This window comes from Notothenia coriiceps, unplaced genomic scaffold, assembly GCF_000735185.1.
Source record: "Notothenia coriiceps isolate Sejong01 unplaced genomic scaffold, NC01 NC01_scaffold00037246, whole genome shotgun sequence".
Taxonomy (NCBI): domain Eukaryota; kingdom Metazoa; phylum Chordata; class Actinopteri; order Perciformes; family Nototheniidae; genus Notothenia; species Notothenia coriiceps.
In genome coordinates this window covers 829,732-849,281 of record NW_011369947.1, presented here as the reverse complement: position 1 = coordinate 849,281, position 19,550 = coordinate 829,732, and the positions used below count along the sequence as shown (strand labels likewise).

At 41.2% G+C, this 19,550-nt stretch overlaps 1 protein-coding gene across 4 annotated transcripts; it reads left to right on the top strand.

The window, feature by feature from the left end:
• Positions 1-3,966: 3,966 nt before the first annotated feature.
• On the top strand, positions 3,967-19,294 carry osbpl6 (oxysterol binding protein-like 6). 4 transcript variants are annotated; one of them, XM_010794486.1, is made up of 21 exons: positions 3,967-4,085; positions 4,494-4,547; positions 5,485-5,598; positions 5,682-5,840; positions 7,333-7,471; positions 7,871-7,974; positions 8,287-8,379; positions 9,566-9,734; positions 10,217-10,347; positions 12,399-12,506; positions 12,926-13,057; positions 13,935-14,022; positions 14,804-15,057; positions 15,407-15,544; positions 15,869-15,932; positions 16,111-16,189; positions 17,451-17,595; positions 17,673-17,817; positions 17,958-18,084; positions 18,371-18,493; positions 19,040-19,294. In XM_010794486.1, the coding sequence occupies exons 1-21, from the start codon at positions 4,044-4,046 to the stop codon at positions 19,149-19,151; spliced, it is 2,520 nt and encodes an 839-aa protein (XP_010792788.1). In that variant the 5' UTR covers positions 3,967-4,043; the 3' UTR covers positions 19,152-19,294. The 4 variants fall into 4 exon arrangements, with proteins under 4 accessions (XP_010792788.1, XP_010792787.1, XP_010792789.1 ...); XM_010794485.1 differs by having other exon boundaries at positions 5,682-5,855; XM_010794487.1 differs by lacking the exon at positions 8,287-8,379 and having other exon boundaries at positions 5,682-5,855.
• Positions 19,295-19,550: the final 256 nt, after the last annotated feature.

The following is a 19,550-nucleotide window of genomic DNA, read 5'->3' as shown; positions in this document are numbered from 1 at the left end:
GTAGCTGTCGGACGAGACATTCAAGTTTTAAATCATTTGTAATTATTTATATTTTTAAATTGTAAAGTAATAATGGAGGGCAGTTTTTCCAAGATCTGCATTTGTTTATAATTGAACTAGAGTCAAACAGTCCTCCTGATATGCTAAAGCAAACTCTCAGATTGAGGTACTCAGCTTTATTTAACTAAAATATAGTTAATAATAATGGCTGCTCGTGGTTGCTTTTTAGAGAGCCATTGAAAGGTCATCAAGGGTTCTTCATAGAGTGTGTACTTAATGTTTGTGTCGTGGTTAGTTGTTGCTGAAACTGAAGATACTGTTTCAGCCTTATATAAATAAAAACTGTAGATGAGTGAGTCTCGTCTGAGTCTCGTCTGAGTCTCGCCTGGGGAGGAAGCTAAGAACAGATGAAGTTACAATAGTTTTATACTTCTGTGATGTTGAAATCACAACTTAATTGTTTAGCTAACAAAGTTGCTTTTTTGCAATCAGGGCTACAACTAACGGTTGTTTTAAGCCATCAATACATCGACTGATTACTTTCTTGATTACTTAATACATCTTTTGCTCCATGACATGTCAGAAAACTGGGAGAAACAGTCTTAACACTTCTCCAGATTCCAATGTCTCTTGTTGTTTGACCACAGTAAGAGACCTAAAGTAAACATATCCCAACCAATCCTCACATTTAATAAACCTTTTTGTTAAAACGTAGTCACCAGAACATTAGTAGATTATCAAAATCGTTGCCTATATTCATTTTCTGCCAAATTGTTGCAGCTCTACTGGCAACACTGTACATATCTTTAAAAAACAATAGGTTCTTTTCATAAGATCATAGAAAAACTTGTTATTTTGAGAAAAAAAGCGAGACATTTATTTTGCTAAGTCAAGAAAAGAATATGGCGCTATCAACACCTAATTATCCCGAGATAATTTTTTTTAAACTTGGCATCTCGAGTTAACAAAATGAATGACTAAACATTAATCTGTTTCATTATTTTATCACTCTGTTATTAGATCATTATCTTGTATTGCCTTCTGAGGACACTAACATAAAGAAGTAAAAGAGAATTAGACTGAAATAACTTGGTGATTATGTTGAGTTCATGAGGTGCAGCTCTTCACACAGTATATCAGCAGTCAGAATCAGAATAAATGGTTTCTCTGCATGTAGATCCATATCTTTCAGAGAGTCAGTTGTATAAAAGGACCTAGACTTCATCAGAAGTGGGCTGTACTGATATTTATAGTCCTGATTTAGCCTAAGGTGTCCCCAAGGAGTGTTTGCCCTTTCTCCTGCAAAGGGAGACCTTAACTGTAATACTGTGATTCATTGCAGCATTAAAGAGTCCACTGTGCTACAGAGTCACTGCAGATGGCAGACACCACGAGACCCACACAGAATGATTCAGTTGATGATTGGGATCTAACATATTATTTTTGCTATTCTCGCCCGCCTGGGTGAGAGAATCAAATTCTACAATATTTTAGTGAAAAACATAATATTGATATTGTAGGGTTGATAATTGGGGCTTTCACAAAATATTTTCTTTGTAAGATAATAGAAAAGTCTGGAAAGTTCCAAAAAGTTAATCTAAATGTTCTCATGCAGCGATATCACAATAACCAAAATGTTCTACAGTATTTAGCCTCATATCATGATATCTGTATAATATGGATATGTTGTTCAGCCCTAGTTCTGGCAACTACTGTAACTCTGATATGAGTCTTTTTAAAGACTTGGAAAAGAAGAGAGAAAGGCAAAATAATCTGTCAAAGTTATCAAAATATCAAACAACAAGCTCATGGGGCTAACCTTTTGAAATGTTGACGTAGAAAGGCAGACAGCCTCTTACGGAGTCTGACACAACATCCTTCATTAAAGGGGAAAACTCACCATTCAGATTTAAATCATTCTGCAGCGAGATCAATGAACGGAGTGGAGTGCAGGAAATCACTTTAGCTCAATTGAGTTTCTTTTTCAGGGTCAAATAACAAAAGCAAACCCTCCGACTGTAGCGGCAATTTCCATATAAACCAATAGTTGGCATATACTTTGTCATTTAACGGGAGCTTGACTGCTCTTCCTGAAGATTGTGTTGATTGATGTCGGTAATGGTTCGGCTCTTAAAGCAATGCCCGGGAAAGTGCGTTGAATGGCAATGGTGGCGGCCATTCTTTATTTAGTGCAGTATTGATTTATCAATTTAGAGTCATTTGAAAGTCTGTTTGTAATGCCACCGGTAACACACAGGAAATCTGTCTTAAGGGTTTCTGTTAGATTGCTGCTTGTTATTGCCTCTTAGTGGGGGTGCTCCTCACGTGTTGGGCTGTTATGGTCTCAACACAGCAGCGTGGAAGCGGTAATCGCTTACATTATACAGTACAGTTGAGTCGTTCAACGGGTAATGACCTTTTTGCTTTGGTCATAATGAGTACGGCGCTACCGTTTATGATATGATTGCTTTGAATGGTGATGTACATTTTGCAAATGCAGTTGAGCTCCTTCTCCTCCTCAGTAGCACAGGGACACTCAGAGAGGGAGGGGCCGTCCTTGCCGGAGAAACATGACCTCATTACCAAGCAGATATGTTCGCCCGGCCATTAGTTTAAACAAGCTGTTGTCTCCTTTTGTTAAATGTCCTGCGAGACAAGGTTGGGTGTCACCCAACGAGCTGTCTTGAAGATCGCAGCATCGCACCGAGCAGTGAAGAGCCACAGGGTTTCATCTGGTTTTCTGGAGATGCTTCTTTCGTGTTAACTTGTGGGTTTTGCCTCAGAGGCTGATTCAAGTCTAAAATTAAATATCTGACCTACTTCACCAATATTACATTATGATGCATTCCAGTTCATTAATATCCTACTTAATCTGATGGATAACTGCCAGAAAACGGAGGACTACATGTCATGTCATATCAATGTTGACGCTGTTCACAACAGCACTTTCTGACCATTAGTTTATTTTATACTCTTGATTCTACATCAATACCACGGTTGCTTTCTGAAATGTCACGTTGAACACAGCTATATCGAGTTACATGCCTTGCAATCATGCTTTGCGTAAAGCCACTGAAAAAAATCTGTTAGATTTAATATCAATCAAATAAGCAAAAATCAAAAGGAAAGTTTGAGGGGGAAGGAAATCAAAATTGTTATTTTTTAAGAGTTTACCACTCTATAATTGATTTAGTTTCCCTCTTTGGACTGTCCTGTAATATGTGTTCCATACGTTTTTTGTCAAAACTGAACACAATACAAAACATGATATTCTACCAAGTCCATTCAAGAGAAGATCATTAGCAAATGAATACCAATGGAAAAAAAGCGATTTCTAGCTGATTGACCATACAAACACGTATTTATAGCAAATGAATATCATACAATATTATTTGTTATCGAAGATTGAAAAAACGAAATTGATAGTGAATGGATAACTTAAAATAACCAATAAGCTTGACCAGCAATACGTTGAATAATTGATAATGATGGGACAGCCCTGTTAAAAAAGGAAATGGAAGAAAAGGGTACAGTAACAGTAAGCCTGAAAATTAATAAAACATCAAACTGTAACTTCTGAAGACGCTGAGTGGATCATGACCCCCACCACCGGGACAACGTGTGTTTCACCTGTCCCTGCCTGACTTTGCTGTCTCTCTGCTCCACAAACATCACTTTGATTTACAGACCCACCAGGAAGAGCCCAGTCAGGGCAAAGCTAATGGGGTGGAAATGCTGAGAGAGCAGGGGGAATCTGAAACGGGCAGTATTCTTTAGAATTTGTAGTTTAGTGGAAGAAGAATACGTTTTAAGTGTATTCCTGTGATTTGCCTTTTTCACTCTGTGGGCCTGACAGGGGTATTTTTCCTTTGGTACCAGCAAGTGTATCACCTCTTTTCTTATTCCAGAGGAGTGAGTGCGTTATTTATAAAATGGTATTGTTCTTTTTTCTTTTTTTCTAGGAGGCAGACAGCTGGGAAATCATTGAGGGGCTGAAAATCGGCCAGAGCAACGTCCAGAGGCCCGATAAACACGAGGGGTTCATGTTAAAGAAGCGGAAATGGCCCCTGAAAGGCTGGCACAAGGTAAGCTCCTCAGGCACAGCCAGACACAAAAGCTTTTGTTGATGGAAAAACACTTTCACACACAGGCGCTCCTTGAATGTTAAGCAGTTTGCTGTCTAGTAAGAAATAGGTTCCCCTTTCCTGACCCTCGCTTCGTGCTCTGGGCCTCTTCCAAGCCCTGTTTCCTTTTGAAGTTTCAGAATTAGCGTTACTGTTGTTTTCGCAAAACACTTGAATAACAGTGGAAACCAGTCCCTGTCGTCAGCATGTTTGTACTAACAACACCACAGAACACACAGAGCCTACAGCTAATCGGGAGAAAATATATATTTATATTGAAACCACAACAACAAGTACAATGTGATCCATTTTCTACGTTTGCCCTTCCTGTTATTTAACACATTGTTTTTGTGCTTATATTCTCTGCAGCGTTTTTTTGTTCTGGACAATGGTATCCTGAAGTACTCCAAGACCCCTATTGATGTAAGTAACCCTGACTATTACCCCCGGGCAGGGCAGCCTGGTCTGACATCAGCTCGGCAATGAGTCAGCAGAAACATCTGCAACACGGTCACGATGTTCAGTGTTTTCAGAAAACTTTGCATGTAATGTACAATTTTACTGACAGAATGAAAATACAACACACAACGGAAGAAACCAAAGCATCACACAAACTGCTGTTTGACTTTATTTACAATGTTTTAGTGTTTAGAAACCCTTGTTTCCTGTCTACGTCTTGAAACTATCCAATAAAGGGGAAAACAGCAAAGAGAAAATCCTAAATCCATGTCCAAATGAAAGACACTCTTGAATATTTTGTTCAACCAACAATATAACTCAACCATAACATATGATTTAAATATGATATATGTATAAGAGAGTGCTAAGCATTACGTCTTTACAGCTCGTTGGGCAGAATCTGTGAATGATTGGCATTTCTACTTAATTGTCATAACATGTATAATCATATTTGTACTTACATTTAAAGGTATTTCAAGTTATCCTACGTTTCAATTTACATTGTTTTTTTGTTTTAGTTAAATTATAGTATATATTTATATATATATCTATATTTTTCGAATGAGACGAGACACTGCTGTTACATTAAGCCCTTAATGTCGACAATTCATTGATTATCAAAAATGTTGTCATCAAAGTTTCTGTTGATCAAATAATCAATTGAATCATTTAAGGTTTCTTTTTTATAAGCCTTTTGAATTTTTTATTGAATTTATCTGAAGAGTCAAACATTGATGAAGTGAATACAAGTGATCTACAGCAGGGAGGATCTTTGAGTTTCCTTCAGACTTATAGTGTTGGTATTTGGTAATAGCTGGATATCCCTTTTGTACAAAATGTACTAATTATTTGACTAACTGAGTAAACACAAAAAAAAAATGTGTGTCTTTGCCCGTTTTAGATCCAAAAAGGCAAGCTTCATGGCAGCATTGACGTCGGCCTCTCAGTCATGTCCATCAAGAAGAGAGCCCGACGCATCGACCTGGACACGGAGGAGCACATCTACCACCTGAAGGTAACACTGAGTCAATACTGTCCTGTCAATAAAGATAAACAGGAGGTCATCCGAGCAGAGATTCAAGCTGTCTTCCTCTCCAGGTCAAATCTCAAGACATCTTTGATGCTTGGGTTTCCAAGTTGCGTCATCACCGGCTTTACCGACAGAACGAGATTGTGCGATCTCCCCGAGAGGCCACCATGCGGACGTTCCCTCCCCCACCCGCTGCCATGGAGTCCCCCCAACCGGCCTCCAGTGTGGTAAGCGAAGCCAAGGTGAGACCTCCCAACAATGAACTGTAGGATTATTTCCTCAACTAATCAATTAATCATCTGGGCCGAAAATGTGACTTCTTGTAAAAATGTGGCACAAACATAGATTTGGACTCAAGTTGTTGGCCTTTATCCAGGATAGCTGTGATAATTATGACAATTTCATACAAATAGGTTCAAATTATGAAGCAAGTGTATTTGGAGCCGACATGGATGAAAACTGCATACGATCAGGAAAGTTGTAATTTCAGTTCATACTCCTCCTGAGTATCAAGCTTAAAAGCAGTTTCTCTGAGCAAAGTGCAATTATTCAAACGGGGTATGTCATGGGGAAGGAGAGACTGCCTAGTTCTGTTTTATTATAAACTGCGATAGTGAACCAAAATACCAGAAGAGAGGAAGTTCAACTCACTGAACATTCACAGTAGTGACAGGAAGACATAACAGTCAATGTTGTCCTTTCAATGACCCCAATCTAACATGTCTACATTTAGGTTTTATATGTCACTGTTTTACATAAATGATCTCAACACATGTTCCACATTGTTGTCACAACAAGGACCCTGTGGGACTAAGGGCTGGGGCTGTGTAGACTGATATCTGCCTAATGCAGTAACCTTGATTGGAAAGGTAATTTTACACTCTTCATTAGGATAATGAACCTGGTTGTTTTATCCAGACTCCACTTAGTGTAAACCCCTAGTCTTTGCTGGCATGTCTGAACGTGAGGTAAATGTGAGGATGCCGCCAGAGCAGGATCTCCTGGGAGTGTATCTCGGTGCGGCCATTAGAGGTGATCAGTAGGATCTGGATTCAGAGCAGCTGGCTGCAGCCTGATGAGGTCTCCCTGAAGAAAAGCTAAATAAGAGACTCCAATCCAAGAGTCAGAATTAGTTCTTGGAGGGAGGACTATCAACATCTCTTGCAAATACAAATAAATCCTTATAAACGAAGCTTTCAACATGCTCTTAATAGATGATAATACAGCCCATTATATCTGTCATTATTTTCTTCTTAGCCCTGCTGTATGTCAAAGGGTTTCTCATTTTCTAGCTAGGCACATTTGCACAGTTATCTACTGTGGCTGCTGCAGGTAGGTGAAGTGAGTAGGTCAACAGCACAGATCCTTCATATAGGATGGTAAAAGAGATCCATTTTAATAGCAGTGATCTACCCTGAAATTGAGTCACTTGAAAGAAAATGTAATTACTAGAAGTGTGCTTAATATGCTGCTGCTAGATTCTCTCATGCGATGATTTGTTCTAAATCCGACCACACAAGGAATTTAAATCCATCATTTTGACGGATAATTCTCCCTATTTTCTGGCATCTTATTCAGAGATTCTCTAACTCAAGAATCCAGAACATTCCTTTTTCCACATTGTCAAACCCTATAAGTAACTAACGTATGATTCAAACCAGTTGAACCAGTTCGTAGGTGTACAGTGATCTGAGTGTCTGTCCCCATGTCGCCTCCCAGCAGGCCAAGCCGAGCAGCTTGCCGTGGCAGCCGGTTGCCCCGAGCAGCAACAGCAGCCTGCCGGCCTCCTACAGCAACGGCCAGAGCAAGGTGGTTGCTTGGCTGCAGGAGTCAGAGGAGATGTACAAGTGCTCAGAGGGTGGGTGTCATCTTCTTCCTCGTGCTGGGATCAACTGTACATTAAAAACATGCCTTTTGGATTCCATTTGGACACTTCATCCGTTATACATTATTTAAATGTATTTATTTTAAGATGTAGAATTGATTCTGTTTGATTAATGAATGATATAGAAATGCTAAATTAGGGTTGGGGTTATGTTGGAGAAGAAACATTGTCTATTCTGTAATTGGAATTTATTGAATTTTTGTATTGACTTTAAATAACAATAAAGAAGACCTGCCACAAAAGATAAAACATTCCTCAGGCCTTATGGTAGACTCTTCTCTGAACCATAAGAAGAGGATTCATGACCATTTCATGACACATAACACTGTGTTTGTACATGTGTGTGTGTGTGGGTGTGAATTTTATTTTCAGAGCTCTCGCGATGCCAGTCCAACCTGACCGAACTGAGCCGGCTCCTGCAGAGTTTGGAGATTCTTCAAAGGACACAGTCAGCACCCAACTTCACAGAAATGCAGGTAAAAAAACTAATACATAAAGAGACATGCATGCACACATGCAAAATCAGGGGAACACTTTTAGTATACTAGTGCATCTCTAACTGATCAGCATCTTTTACATTTTTATTAACTATACTTTTTGGCTGACACTTTTTATTTTTAACAACACACATCTACCTCAGTGTTTTGTTTTGCAACTCATCTGTGGGAATGCAGTCTTGATTTTGCCATTTCACTGCAATCAATTTGTGTGTGGGCTTGTGTTTTATTTGTGACTTGTTTGTCCTATTAACCACATTTTGCATATTTTGATCCACGTGTGCCACAAAGAGCAATTGTGTAGAATTGTCAAAGAAAGAAAAGCGCTTGAACAGAAGATGGAGAACAAAAAGTGTCGGCAAAGACGCAAAATTCCAGCTTCAGGTACCTCTCAGATTTACAGTTCTGCCTCATAAGACACACACACATACACACACACACACACACACACACACACACACACACACTCACTCACTCACTCACTCACTCACTCACTCACTCACTCACTCACTCACACACACACACTCTAACTGATGCTATTATTCCGTTTCCTCTGATTATGGTTCCATATATCAACATGTTTTTTTCATTTATTAATAACACAATATATGCATATATTAAATGTAATATATATAAAAACATGTATTGTATTTTACTTGATTTTGATTTGAATAAACATACATTTTACACACAAGCACAGTGCAGTCACTTTCGGGGTTAGGGTTAGGTAAGGGTTATGTAACTGTCAGGGATTTAACTCCTGTATGAGCCTGTATGTCCAGTTAAAGTGTTATTGGGAAAGAGTCAAATGTAAAATGTACTCCCACTCTTTTTCCTGCTCTTTTTACCATTTTCGAGAGGGGAGGCTGTTGCATCACACCTACACAATCCAGCATTTTCAGCCTATTTTTCTTAATCTTTTTTTGTTCTTTAATCAGTCCCCACAGCAACAGGCTCTCATTATTGTGGTGCGCCGTGGCCTGAGTAAAGATTTTTCCATCTCTGCTAATTGTGCTTTATTCTGCCTAATATATGAATCTATGCTTCACAAAAAGATTAAATGTTCTTTTATACACTGTTGCTTTTTTATTTAATCAACCAATTATAAAAGAGATTGTCCTTTAATGAACAGATTTGCCCTCACAAAATTCAAAAGCTTCTCAATAATCTATAGATTTCTAGACAGTTCTAGATTTAGCAGCTCAAAGACATCTGGATTAAAAAAACAAAGGAATGCAGCTTCTGTCCCATCTTTAGTTTCGAACAGCATGTCCATCTTCTTTTTGATTTATTCGTTTTTGATATCTAATGACCGTCATGACCCGGATTCTTTATACAGTAGTGCAGTAGTTACAGAATTATGAGGAAGCAGGACATATATTTTGGTATTTTCCTGCATGTTTAGGACCGTTATGAGAAAAGCCTGACACTCCTCTCTCTTGAAATGCAGATACTTGGACAGAATAATGAGTAACATTTGACTGTGCCTTATAGGACCAGGGTCCTAGACACACAACACATTACTGTGCCTCTCAGCTGATTGACAGCCGTCCTCTGGGCCTGTTTCCAGGTCCCTCTGTCTGCCAGTATGTCCCCCGTCCGCCTCCACTCCTCCAACCCCAACTTGTGTGCCGAGCTGGTGGACTTTCAAGCCCCTGCCTCCCGGCTGACGGACAGCGTAGAGTCTGCCAGTGACTACATCAAACTTCAGGAGGAATTCTGCACCATCGCCCAGAAAGGTAGACAGGCAGCGTTATCAGTGAGAAAGGTCCCGGTGGTTTCTTTTCATATGTAAATCTTAAAGCATTTTTCTCTTTTCTAACAACCTGAGTCAAATGTTCATACAGTACAGTAGTTTTGGCTTTGCTTCTCTTATAAAAATAATTGCTTCTGTGACAATCAAACAAGTTTTAAATGAAGTCCCAGGTCGTTTTACTGTTAAGTTAATTATTTTAACACAATGCGTTATTGAGTAAATTCAATATAGCTATGCTTATTATAAAAGTATGTTTTATTTATAAAGCAAGATAATCACTTATGTTAAGACACTTTACAGATGAATTTAAATAACCTAGAAAACTCTTACAGAAGCTACGTGGCACAGGATCTTTGTAATCAAACATTTGAATTGTTTCAGAACTCTCTGCGAAAAGAAATGCATGTACAATGTCATTCATGCGGGGATTGTGAACAAATCTTCCTTCCATCCCTCTCTCTGCAGTCCACTCGCTGCTGAAGTCGGCCTTCAACACGGTGGCCATCGAGAAAGAAAAGATCAAACAGATTCTGTCTGACCAGGAGCAGACGGACCAGTCGGCCCAGATCAACTCTCTCAGGAAGTCTCTGTCACAGGTAATGAGCCGCCCACTACCATTACCCATAATGCCTCTGTCCCTCCACTATTAATTAAGGGTAGTTCAACAGAGCTGTTTGTAAGAAATACGTCCCCTTCCTAATGCTAAGTATGATGCTGTTTTAACTTGTAATTCCCCAGAGTGATCAAGACATCCCGGGGAAATGACTGCAATGATTTGAGCGATGTGTCTTGGGTGTGTTTACTCAAACCCTTTGTAGTTGTCATGTTGTTAGACACGCTCACGATGACAGGCTGTCAGATGAAACACTCAAACTACTGATCATTCCAAGCAGTCACTGTAATCACATTTGAGAAAGATGAGGTGTGGAGAGGAGAGAGCAGGCAAGTGAAAGTTCAATCATCTCTCCCGTATTAATTGGTGAGAGAAAAATGTGTTGTGCGCTTCATTAACTCGGCTCCTTAGGGCTGTCTCTCTACCCCAGTCATTTAATTGGACTTCCTCTGCTAACAGTCAACATCATTTTTAGACAAATGTTTCTGCTGCTGCGTCCCGCTTTGTTCCTAATTGGATGCTCGTGTCACAATGTTGTTTTAGGCTGAGGGTCAGGTCTTTAAGGCAAAGCTCTGTAGGAAGCTGATAATCAGGATTCATGGTTGTTTCAGCTGCTGATGCTTTACACATATTTAGGTAAAGTGTGCATGTCAAATCACATCACTACTTGTTCATGAAAGGTCTGGTATTTGAAGATGAACCCACCGCCTGATTCTACGTTTGACCTCAGCTCTACTGAGCTTTATAGCATGCTCATTTTTGGGGGGTTTTAAGTTGTGCAACTGTTTTGGTTTTGGTTTGCTCTCTCTGCTCTTATTAGTGCTAAGCTTTGTGGATGCAGTGAGCAGCTGTTTTCAGTGAAAAACACCTCTCATAAATCCACAGTACACTACCTGCTCAGCACCAAGAGAGCAGAAAAGGTTATCGGCTGGCTGGTGAAACGTGGAGTGAAGCGTTTAGCCACTAATGAGCCAGATGTTTTCGCAGTAAAAATGTAAGACTAAAAGTTACATTCAAAGTGCAGATTTATTCCTGTTTTAGTGCCATTTAGCTTGGTTTTGGTCAGCAGTGGTCAGATATATTCAGAAAACAAAACTCCGATGAACCCACTGTGCTCTACCTGACCAAAACAACGAGCATTGGGAGCAGCTGGCTGATGGACAGAGTGACGCATTGAGCAGCTAAACAGTTACCTTCAGGAATTGGTGAAAACTAAAAACAGAGCTTACTATAGACTGAATATCAGAGTTTCATTCATCAGGTGGACAGAAACACAACTTCAAATAAATGATAATGTTGCTCCCAATCTGACAGATGTGTAAATAGGCATCTGTTCTCCATTTGACAGTTAAAAGAAGTCAAGTCCATCTTAAAACAAAATGACATGCCCATATGCATGTCGCGAAACGTATCTGTTGTTGTGATCATTCCTCCTGCCCAAATCAACCGTGAAGAGACTCTCCAAAATATGGCAGACAATAAAAGCGGTCTTGAGTTAGTCGTAGGAGTGGTATCTTCATCCAACCAAGAACACGCTGTCCATGGACTCACAAAGAGATCCTTTCATACTGAAATGACTGTAGCTTTGGGAGATACTCACTTGGCTAACCCTTCTGACACCATATCGTCTGCAGGTGACCTGTAAGGACTGGGGCTTGTTCTGACGCCATGTTTTTACAGTAAAGGGGTCTCACCACAGCCTGAATGGAGAGGAGGAATTGCAGCAACAAACATGTGGGATTATTTTTTCTTATAAGCAGGGAATGAAATGAGTACTTGCACCCTGCCAAATACAGGCTCAATATTCCACATTTCTAATGTACGATAACACGAATTCAGTGTTCTATGCGTTCCACATAAATATCAGAAATGGCAGATACAAAAAGAAAACATAATTTCAGACCCTGATTATAAACCTTTCAAATGATCTACACCCAGTGCATCAACGATTAAAACTTCCCTCAAACCCCTGCCCAACAAAAACAGATAAACCACAAAGCATTTGGAAAGTAAACCACACTTTTTATTGTTCAGGCCCTGTCCCAAAACGCAGAACTTCGAACCCGACTCAACCGCATCCACTCTGAGTCTGTCCTGACTGAACAAGTTGTCAGTGTGAACATCGTCTCCACGCCTGACGAGGTAGGTCGCTGTGGTCAGTGTGTCACTGACGGAGCTCATGTCTGACTCTTACACTGTTGAAGCAACACGGCTACGAGGGCTGACCCGGGTAGCTGTAGTGTTTGCATCATGCATTTGTCAGTTGCATTATTGATCTCTGTCTCTAAAGATAGATGTTTTTTTCCGGTTCACCCTGGCAGGTAAGCTTAAAGGATCATTATTTGATGCAGAGCCTGACATCAAGGTTAATGGAAAAAATGACTAATTAGAAACGGATGGGAGCTTGCCCTCTGGGAAGGATACACATGCTGCAAAATGAACCCTGTGTTGTCTTCGCATGGTGTTTATCCAGGTCTGTTTCGGTTCTTCAACGTGTCATCATTATGCAGCAAGGGGCAGTGAGCATCATGTGTGTTCGCAATGTGTGTTTTTTCCTGCAGGCTGGAGAACAGATTGGGATCCCTCTGACTCAGCAGGCCTCTAATGAGAGTCGACTCTCCATGTCGGAGTCTGTCTCCGAATTCTTTGATGCCCAGGAAGTTCTTCTGTCAGCCAGCTCGTCGGAGAATGAGGTAAAACGGAGGACAGCTGCGTGATAAAGAAAATACGTCAGTGTGGTCCTGTGGTCCATGAGGGGGGGGGGGGGGGTTGTGGAGGAAGGAAGGCGTTACACTAGCCCTGCTGCTGGGGAGATAAAACGCCACTTTGATGGAGCTGGAGTCAGTCAGCAAATAATGAGAGCAGCATGAAACGCAGAGATAGCATATAATAGAAACTCAAACAAATGGGAGGACTTATTTTCAATTTGCCTCAAGCCTTCATCCCTCAGTTGAGTCTCAGAATCCTAACACGCCTCTTCGGTCTATTCCTCTTGATTTGTAGCGACTTGTTTTTTTCGCCATCACTTGAAACTCACTGCCTTCTCCCCTTCTAACACCCAGCTCCCAATACAAGTGGTCTCTGAAGAGCCATTAAGCATTGTAGCTCCCCAAGCATGCATTGAGCCTTGTTGAAGGATTACTCAACAAGGAAATTAATCAAGGCCCCCCCACCCCTCCCCCCATTCTCCATCCAGCAGCAGCACATTAGACCTGTGTTTCACTGTTGGTTAAACCACCACCAGCATATAGAGGCTGCTACAACTAGTTGCTTCAATATGTTCCACTTTGGCGGCGTCACTGGCCTCATTGCGTCCGCTATAAAAAATATGAAAATGCTGCAGTGTCTCATCTTATGATTACTGCAGCGGGACAGATAGCCGACGACTGCTGCATTTTGTTAGCCACTGGCAAGCCGCTGTGTGTGTGTGTGTGTGTGTGTGTGTGTGTGTGTGTGTGTGTGTGTGTGTGTGTGTGTGTGTGTGTGTGTGTGTGTGTGTGGTTGGGATCAGAGTTGGTGTTGTACTCCGCTGGACTGACTCACTCTGCTTTGTACCTGTTCCGCTCGCAGGGCTCAGACGATGAGTCATATGTCAGCGATGTGAGCGATAACATTTCCGAGGACAACGCCAGTGTGACCGATAACGTCTCCAGACAAAGTAAGTCCAATCCTGCGACATGATTGGCCGTTCAAAAAGCATCCATGTGCTCCCTATTAGCACGTATGACCATTACTAACGGACACGGACACTTCTGGCAAGATCATCTGTCAGCGCGGCCGAGGCAGTTGACTTTGCAGGGTTGCTCCGTGCCAAGGGCTCCTCTTTGAAAGCTATCTGTGAGAGGGATGGCATCGCTCTCCTCCATCTTTGTCACATAACACACAGTCAAATATACTACCTCATGATGATGAAAATGATGAGGCTGGGAAAATATCTGGGTGTGGTAATATTCTTTCAGGGTGATTTAAAGGTTGGGATGCTTTAAGTGGGGTTTTACGAGGAACTCATCCATAATCAGTTTTTTTTTTAATAAAATCAGCATTTCAGTTCAACTGTATGCTGATTTATAAATATTTTCACTGCTTTATCCCTAAGTCAGACAGCTGTTTCCGACGGGTAAATGAAGCCGTAATCGATGCTCTCTTTAAAGCCACTAGACTCCAATAACATGACCAGTAATTCAACCTGCTGGCCTACCCCTGCAGTGTTCATCAGTTTGTTAGTGTTTTTGTGTGAGTGTGGTTTGATAGCAATGGTTTGGATTCACCAAAGCCACACAACAGTAAAAAAAAAAAATCCCTCTGTGCAACATCACAGATTTTCAATGACAACATCAACAATATATTCTGTGCAGCCCTGGAGCAGAGACTGTCATAGATAATGATGTGCAATGAGTATGTCTCTAAACAGCTCGTCTTTCTCTTCTTCCTCTTCCCAGTGGCCAATGGAGACTTTGCTGGCAGTGCCTTCCGTAACGGGCGGCGCAGCTGCCTGCCATCGCCGTGCCCCGACACCAGCAACATCAACCTCTGGAACATCTTGAGAAACAACATCGGCAAAGACTTGTCCAAAGTGTCCATGCCGGTGGAGCTCAACGAGCCGCTCAACACCCTGCAGCGCATGTGTGAGGAGCTGGAGTACAGCGAGCTGCTGGACAAAGCTGCTGAGACCGAGGACCCCTTTGAACGCATGGTAAGGAAGGAAGTTAAATGAGAAAAACATCATGGTTGCTCATTGCTATTCATAATGCAGTTTTCTGTGGACTCCTACAGTGTGTTGTGTCTAGTCATACCTGTATTTGTTTATCTACTGTAAAAGATCGACACCACAACCAATAGAAAAAGTCCCAGTCAGAGTCACGACTCTCGCTACGCTTCGATGCAGCTGTCGACCTTGGATCCGCTTATTTGTATCGCTCCTCTGTCCTTTTGATAGCGCCCAATGCATGCTAATGTCGGGATTATTCCTGACAAAGCCTTTAAATATGAAGCAAGTAATCCCTTCCTGTTTATAATGGCTGTTTGGTTTTGACTCTCGGCAGGTTCTCGTTGCTGCTTTTGCCGTCTCCGGCTACTCATCCACCTACTACAGAGCAGGAAGTAAGCCATTCAACCCGCTGCTCGGGGAGAGTTATGAATGTATTCGGGAAGACAAGGGCTTCTGCTTTTTCTCCGAACAGGTATGATATCAACCAAAAAGGTCCGGAACATTTTAATTATTGAGTCATTTACAAAATAAGCAGAAAGTAAAGGAAAAATCTTGACATCTCTGAAACTGGAAATTGGAAAATTCTCTTGATTTTTGCTTACAAAATCAGAAAAGATGAATTCATACATCTTTAGAGAATCAACAAAAATATGTATTATATTGATTATTTATAATTGTTTCAGCTCTCTAATACATTCCTAGTGTGTAAACGTGTTTGGAGACTAGTAGAAATGTACATGATGCATAATGTCAACAACAGCAGCTGTCAGACTGTTTGTTTGATCTGGTCTCGCAGGTGAGCCACCACCCCCCCATCTCCGCCTGCCACTGTGAGTCCAAGAATTTCACCTTCTGGCAAGGTAGGCACAGACCTGATTAGTGAGGGGTCTCCTCATGGGACAGTCTCATTTAGGTTCTCTGATATCCAGCTTAACATTGAATGATTATTCTTTATTATATATATTGAGAAGAAATGCAAGGATTTGAGTGAGTATGTTATATTTAAGATGTGATGTTTTTCACTTTCTCCCTTACCAGATGTGAGATGGAAAAACAAGTTCTGGGGAAAGTCTATGGAGGTTTTGCCGATCGGGACCGTGAACCTCATGATTCCCAGGTAACTTTGTATACTGATTAACCCTAAAGCCACAGATGTCCTCAGACCTTAAAGCAGGGGTGGGGAACCTTTTTCCTCTCAAGGGCCATTTCAATTTTTACAACATCCTTCGAGGGCCGTACAAATTATTGAACTCAACGTCTGCTTAAAAAACTCAAATCACAGCCCATTCATTTTGCGTTTCTTTCATGCTGTGCAAAGAAAAAGCAACAGCAACCTCTTAATCCAGATATTTATTTTACAAATCACTTCCCTTTCAAACTGTATTCTTGTTTATTAATAACAAGTTTTTTTTTTACTGTCATATAGTATTGTATACCTGTTTACTTTATTCTCTTATTTTTCTATAACTATAATGATCATATAAAGATGTGCCTTTACCTCACTGGTTGGAGAAAAAGCTTCTTATATTCGTTAGCATAGCTAGCTAACCAGACGTTATTTACTGTCTGATCAGTATGACAGATGAACAGATCGCCACTGGGCTTACAACTAAAGACACAGCCACGCAAAAACTGCGGCATGTGTACGGCTCCTTATGGGTATTGCAATTTGTGAAGTCCCGGCCCGGAGCCGCGTTCTGGTGCTCTCCGTTAGAACTACACTCCTGTCAGACGAGACATATACCACGTGATGACACGTTAGGCTCGTGTTGTGTTCAAGGACCCTGACCTTGGCCAGGAAAAACAAGCTTGTTTAATTATTTTGCGGTCTAGATTTCTTGAATTTTTTTCTTTTTTGCGTGTGTTTATAAATTACCTCGAGGGCCGTACCAAATGGTCTCACGGGCCGTATACGGCCCGGAGGCCGGAGGTTCCCCACCCCTGCCTTAAAGGGACAGTTCAGACTTTTTGAAAAGGGGCATTGTATTATCCATAGTCAGTTAACTACAGTAGATGGAGGTCTGCACGCCGCCAGCTTTAAGGAACAGACAGCACTTGCAAAGAAGCTACTCAATGTGTTTTATGGGGAGTAGTTAAAGATGTTTTAGCCCCTAAAACAACTATATCATTTTAGGGGAATTCTTTATTTAGAGTGCTTTCCCCCTAAGGGCATCCCTTTGGGTTGTCTGAGTGCACACAGGTCTCAAAATATGTGAATCTTTCTCATCTCTAAATCTAATGTTTACTTCTTGGGCTATCTTTGGTCAACACTTTAATATGAAATATCTATTATGACAGATTCATTACTTACCTTCATGGGCTTATGTCATTCCTGCAGCACACCAGCCAATCTGCTGATCTCGTGTATTTTCATTTAGGTTTGGAGATCAATATGAATGGAACAAAGTCACCACCTGTGTGCACAACATCCTCAGTGGCCGACGGTGGATCGAACACTACGGGGAGATCACCATCAGAAACACAAAGAGCAGCGCGTGCCTCTGCAAACTCACCTTTGTTAAGGTAAAACTCCTCCAGCAGTGAGGATGGGATTCAAATCCACTGCATTCTAATAAAGAAACCCACTGTTTGTGTTACAGGGAAACTACTGGAGTTCTAATGTGAATGAGGTGCAAGGGTTTGTGATGGATCAAGAAGGGAAAGTCATCCACAGGCTTTTTGGGAAATGGCATGAGGGTATTTACTGTGGTGTCCCACCTTCTGCCAAATGCGTCTGGAGGCCAGGTATGTGCTGGTTTACTGGCCATACATTGTTTTAATCAGAAAATGTTCCTGATGCATTCCAGAGGACGGGCTGTGCGGAACTAAAGTTATCAACTGAGACGATTTAATTTTTTGTTAACATTGTTTCCTCTGCTCGTCAGGCTCCATGCCCACAGACTATGAGCTGTACTACGGCTTCACCAGGTTCGCCATCGAGCTGAACGAGCTTTGCCCCGAGCTGAAGGATGCTCTGCCTCGTACAGACGCCCGCTTCAGGCCCGATCAAAGGTGCAGCGTCACATCTCCTGCTCCCAATACACTGCTGCCACAAAGTGCAAATACTGTACCACTCTGTACTCTGCTTGTTATGTTGCTTGTTGTCTGATGAGTGCAGACAGAGATGACCTTTATAAAGTGTCCATACTCTCACTTTTACTTATCATTCAAAGTTGGCTTTTTCAACTTTCAGAAGCCAAGATAATATTTAGGTTTTGTAAATTCACATGCTGTTGCTGTTCTTGTTCAGCATCTCACTTACATCTGATAAACTGAAATATGATGTTTGGTCACGCAGGCATCTGGAGGAGGGGAACCTGGAGATGGCCTCTTCAGATAAGCAGCGCATTGAGGACCTGCAGAGAGTCAGGAGGAAGTGGAACGAGGAGAACAATATCAAAATGGAGCCACGCTTCTTCAAGTAAGCACAGAGATTAGATGTGTATTGCTCTGTGTATGCACAAAGACAGAAATGCACATATTCATTATTTCTATCCAATTTATCAAGCGGTGTATAGAAATGGCTCATTCTTTTTTGCATATTATGTCACAGGTCATTTCATAAAATGCAAACTAAATCATCATCCGGAAGTCATAGTAAAGTATGTTTAACAAAGTAATAAACTATCATATTAATATATCATTAAAACATAAAAACTTGTATAAAATTCAATTCAAAATATCATATTATTCCGTCTATTCTCTACGAATTTCCCTTCTTTTTTAAATGTAATAAATAAGAGAATACTTAACATTTTCATGTTTCGTCATCATTTTCCTTTTAAATCTCATAGAATATGCTTTTTTATGTTTCTGATCAAATTAAGACTTAAATCACAGAAATTCTTAGTTTTCCTCTGAAGTATTACCCCTCTTCCCACGGCTGCGTACATATTTTGTAACCTTTAATGCCCCTTCTATTCTGTCGTAGTTTTACATTAACATGTGTCCCTTCTCCGTCTTCCAGGAAAGTGGTTGATTCCAACCACAGGGAGCGGTGGGTCTCCAACAACACGTACTGGGAGCTGCGCAAAAACCCCGGCTTCATCAACATGGAGTCTACGGTGAACCTATGGTAGCACACGGAGAAACATGCGTCCGTCATATCGTCATCGCAGGCACGACAGCCGTAACCTATGCACAATGAGGTGTTGAGAGGGACATGTTGAGAGAGACATGTTGAGAGAGACATGTTGAGAGGGACATGTTGAGTGAGACATGTTGAGAGGGACATGTTGAGAGAGACATGTTGAGAGAGACATGTTGAGAGGGACATGTTGAGAGAGACATGTTGAGAGGGACATGTTGAGAGAGACATGTTGAGAGAGACATGTTGAGAGGGACATGTTGAGAGAGACATGTTGAGAGGGACATGTTGAGTGAGACATGTTGAGAGGGACATGTTGAGAGAGACATGTTGAGAGGGACATGTTGAGAGGGACATGTTGAAACGTCCGTGTGCAGGGAGACGAGCGGCC

Coding starts and splice junctions, on each gene's coding strand:
- osbpl6 (XM_010794485.1), top strand. CDS start 4,044: ATGTTAAAGAAGCGGAAATGGCCCCTGAAAGGCTGGCACAAG. Junction 13,058..13,934: donor CCAGCTCGTCGGAGAATGAG/GTAAAACGGAGG, acceptor TTCCGCTCGCAG/GGCTCAGACGATGAGTCATA. Junction 15,545..15,868: donor TCTGCTTTTTCTCCGAACAG/GTATGATATCAA, acceptor CTGGTCTCGCAG/GTGAGCCACCACCCCCCCAT.